Source organism: Emiliania huxleyi (genome assembly GCF_000372725.1).
Source record: "Emiliania huxleyi CCMP1516 chromosome Unknown EMIHUscaffold_1558, whole genome shotgun sequence".
In the NCBI taxonomy this organism is placed as follows: domain Eukaryota; phylum Haptophyta; order Isochrysidales; family Noelaerhabdaceae; genus Emiliania; species Emiliania huxleyi.
The window spans coordinates 4257-7275 of NW_005201027.1; the positions used below are offsets into that span (position 1 = coordinate 4257).

The window sequence follows — 3019 nt, forward strand, 5'->3', positions numbered from 1 at the left end:
ACAGTTTTTTACTTATCACATGTTTTTCTTTTCAACCAGGAGCCGATGGACATATTGGAGCCGCATGCAGTGGTCGGAGTCGACAGTGGCGGTGGCGACAGCAGCGAGGTTTCAATCGGATGTGAGTTCATGTGAGGCTGAAAAGCGGGTGCGGCAGGGAGCATGCGGCAGCCAGGGCGCAAGCTTCGGAGGCAATGACGAAGGCTGAGGCCACAGTGGGTTGGATATCCAGTAGCCCGGGTAGGTGCAGCTGCTTACGTGGGAGTTGCTCTCTGTGCTCATCAAATTTGGTGAAGGACTGGCTGGAGCCAGAGGCAGAGGGACATCTCAAGGCGCGAGACTTCAAACACTCTCGACATGTTACACGCATCCCCGGCAGAGCGGGCCGGTAGTATGCGTTGCGCAATTGGCATGCCCCGCCAGCACGTTGTCACTACTAGAGGCGCAACACGACTGACATGTTGGACATGAAGACCGGGTCTTCACGCGGGACAGCCGCGCAAAGGGGGTTCCGCCAATTCTCCTCTTCTGCACACAGCGGCTCTGCAAACGCAACACCTCTCTCGCGCGCGACTCACTCCCGAGTGCTTCTAGCCTCTGGGGGCGAAGGTACATCCCAGCCGCAAGCGCATCTCGCGCTGTCAGATGGGTTGCAGCCCAAGCGCGCGGCGTCGCATGTGTTTCCCGTCCGAATCTCTCTCCTGTCCGCCCCGCGAGCTCTACGCTCGCTTACCTCTCCTCGGCCCTCGAGGCCGCACATGAAGTCGTGGTCGCTGGCCGGTCTCCTGCGCCATGGAAACCCGCCAAGCGCCTTAATATACAGTCGCCGAGCCGCACGCCGCACACGCGCGCGGCCTCCAAGTAGCACATGTCGATGATTCAGCGCGATGGGCGCAGTTCAGGAGCCCTCTTCGAACTTGTCGCACGCGCGCCTCATGGCGGCGTGGAGCGGTCCTTGTTCGCCGCTCGGCGATCGACCGACGCGTCGTCGGCATCGGTCGCGCTGGCCTCGAAGAGCAGCCGGACGCACTCGAGGTGGTTGCTCTGGCACGCAACGAACAGCGGCATGGCGCCGTGCACCGCCGCACCCGCCGCACCCGCTTCCTCAGCGGCGATCTTGTCGGCCGACGTATCCACCACGAGTGAGACGGCCGCGGCGCGAGCGATGTCGACGGGGCTGTCGCAGCGAGAGAGGGCGCGCACGAGGGGGTCCGTGGGGAGGTCGAGGAGGCGGGCGGGCGGCGGCGTGCTCGGCGAAGGCGCTGCTGCTGCGGCGGCGTCGAGGCGGCACGAGCGGCGCGGCGCCGCCTGCTCGGAGGGCTGCGCCTGCTCGATCGCGTCTTGCGCCCGCGCGAGCACGGCGAGGCGTTCGCCTGCGAGACGCTCGGCGGCCCAGCTCCAGAGGGCGCCGTCGGCGGTGAGGGCGAGGCTGTGAGCACCTCCAGCCGACACAGCGACAACGCGCTGGGCAGCCAAGGCCTCGATCTTCTTGGGCAGCAGCTGGTCCTGCTCGTCGCCGTGGCCCAGCTTGCCATAGTCTCCACCGCCCCAGCTCCAGACGGCGCCGTCGGCGGCGAAGCGCTCCAACCCCTCCCCGGCCGGATCTGGGCCAAGGGTGTCGGCCAAGTGCTTGACTCGGTCTGTATCGACCCCAGCCTGCTTGCCGGCCTTGTTAGCCTCGTCGAGGGGTGGCGGCTCGTTGGCCTGGGCGGCCTCCCGTTCCTCCTCCTCCGCCATCGACTCTTGCTCCTCCTCCTCCTCCCCCTCCCCCTCCCCCTCCTCCTCCTCCTCCTCCCCCTCCTCCTCCTCCTCCTCTTCCTCTTCCTCCTCCGCCTCTTCCTCTTCCTCCTCCGCCTCTTCCTCCTCCTCCTCCCCCTCCTCCTCTTCCTCGCCCTCCTCCTCTTCCTCCTCCTCCTTCTCCGCCTCCGCCTCCTCTCCCTGCTCCACCTCCTCCTCAACCTCCGTCTCCTCCCCCAGCCCCGCCTCCTCCTCCACCCCCGCCGTGTCCCACGCCTGCACGATCGGCTGACTCGCGGCGCCGCCGGCCGCGCCCTTCTTCCCCTTCCTCTTGCCGGAGGAGGGCAGGCTGGCGGCGCCCGCCCCCATCTGCTTGTCGACCAGCGGCACGAGCGCCTCGAGCTGCGACGGCTCGTTGTTGCGCATCACACGCCCCGCCTCGCTCACGGCCTGCGCCTGCGGGCGGGAGGGGAGGGCTCAAGCCAACTGCCTGGCGCATCGAGGGGCGCTCTGGCTCTGGGCGAGGGCAGGCTCGCCTTGTCCGCGAGGAGGTAGAGGTCGTGGAGGATGTCGACAAACTTGATCGCCTACGGCTCGCACCCTCGCGCGGGTGGCCGCCGGCTCGCGCGCCCGGCCGGGCCGTTCGGCGTGCCGGCGCCTCGACTGCAACCTTGGCGTCCACGTCACGCGTCATCTCGATGAAGCGCGACTCGAAGCGGCGCGTGAAGTTGAGCAGCCGCTTGGCGCCGCTCACGGGCTTGCCGTCGACCCTGCAGATCTCCTCCGCCGCCCCGTGAGCCGTGTACACCGCGCTGAGCTGCGAGAGGGACGCCGCGCGCACGGCGGCCGCCATGTCGCTCAGCGACCAGCCGAGGTACTTGAGGTAGGTGTCGGCGAGGAACATGGACGGGTGGAGCTGCATGACGCGGCCCAGCGCGGAGAGGCAGCTCGTGCGCACCTCCTCCGCGCTGTCGCGGTCCACGAACAGCCCCGTGAACATGCCCGGGAAGGCCGCCGTCACCATCTCCTCGAGCGCCGTTTCATTCTCCTGCAGCCTCTGCACCTCCTCCTTGAGGATCGCCGCCATGCCGGCGCCGCCCTTCTTGCCGGGCTTAGACGCCTGCCGCTGCTTGGCCGTCGCCTGCGTCGCCAGCTCCACCGCCAGCTCGGTCATCCGCACCATCAGCGCCATCCCCGCCTGTTGACGCGGGGAGGCGTGAGGGGAGGCGGCGGCGGCGCCTCGACAGCCCGCCACTCAGCCGCGGCCTCGGTGCCGGTGTGG

At 68.2% G+C, this 3019-nt stretch overlaps 2 protein-coding genes across 2 annotated transcripts in view; one reads left to right on the forward strand and one right to left on the reverse strand.

Annotated features, from left to right (window-relative positions):
• Positions 1–208, forward strand: part of EMIHUDRAFT_253089 (hypothetical protein) — a gene marked incomplete at both ends in the record, with an annotated part of 2434 nt that extends 2226 nt beyond the window's left edge. The window contains one exon of the mRNA XM_005785986.1: positions 40–208. Coding sequence (XP_005786043.1) covers positions 40–208 — 169 coding nt within the window. The remainder of the gene's footprint in view (positions 1–39) is intronic.
• A 521-nt stretch (positions 209–729) lies between these two features.
• On the reverse strand, positions 730–2929 carry EMIHUDRAFT_253090 (hypothetical protein; the record flags this gene model as incomplete). The annotated part of the gene is made up of 4 exons (XM_005785987.1): positions 730–745; positions 1589–1728; positions 2119–2193; positions 2408–2929. The coding sequence occupies 4 exons, from the start codon at positions 2927–2929 to the stop codon at positions 730–732; spliced, it is 753 nt and encodes a 250-aa protein (XP_005786044.1).
• Between the last annotated feature and the right edge of the window lie 90 nt (positions 2930–3019).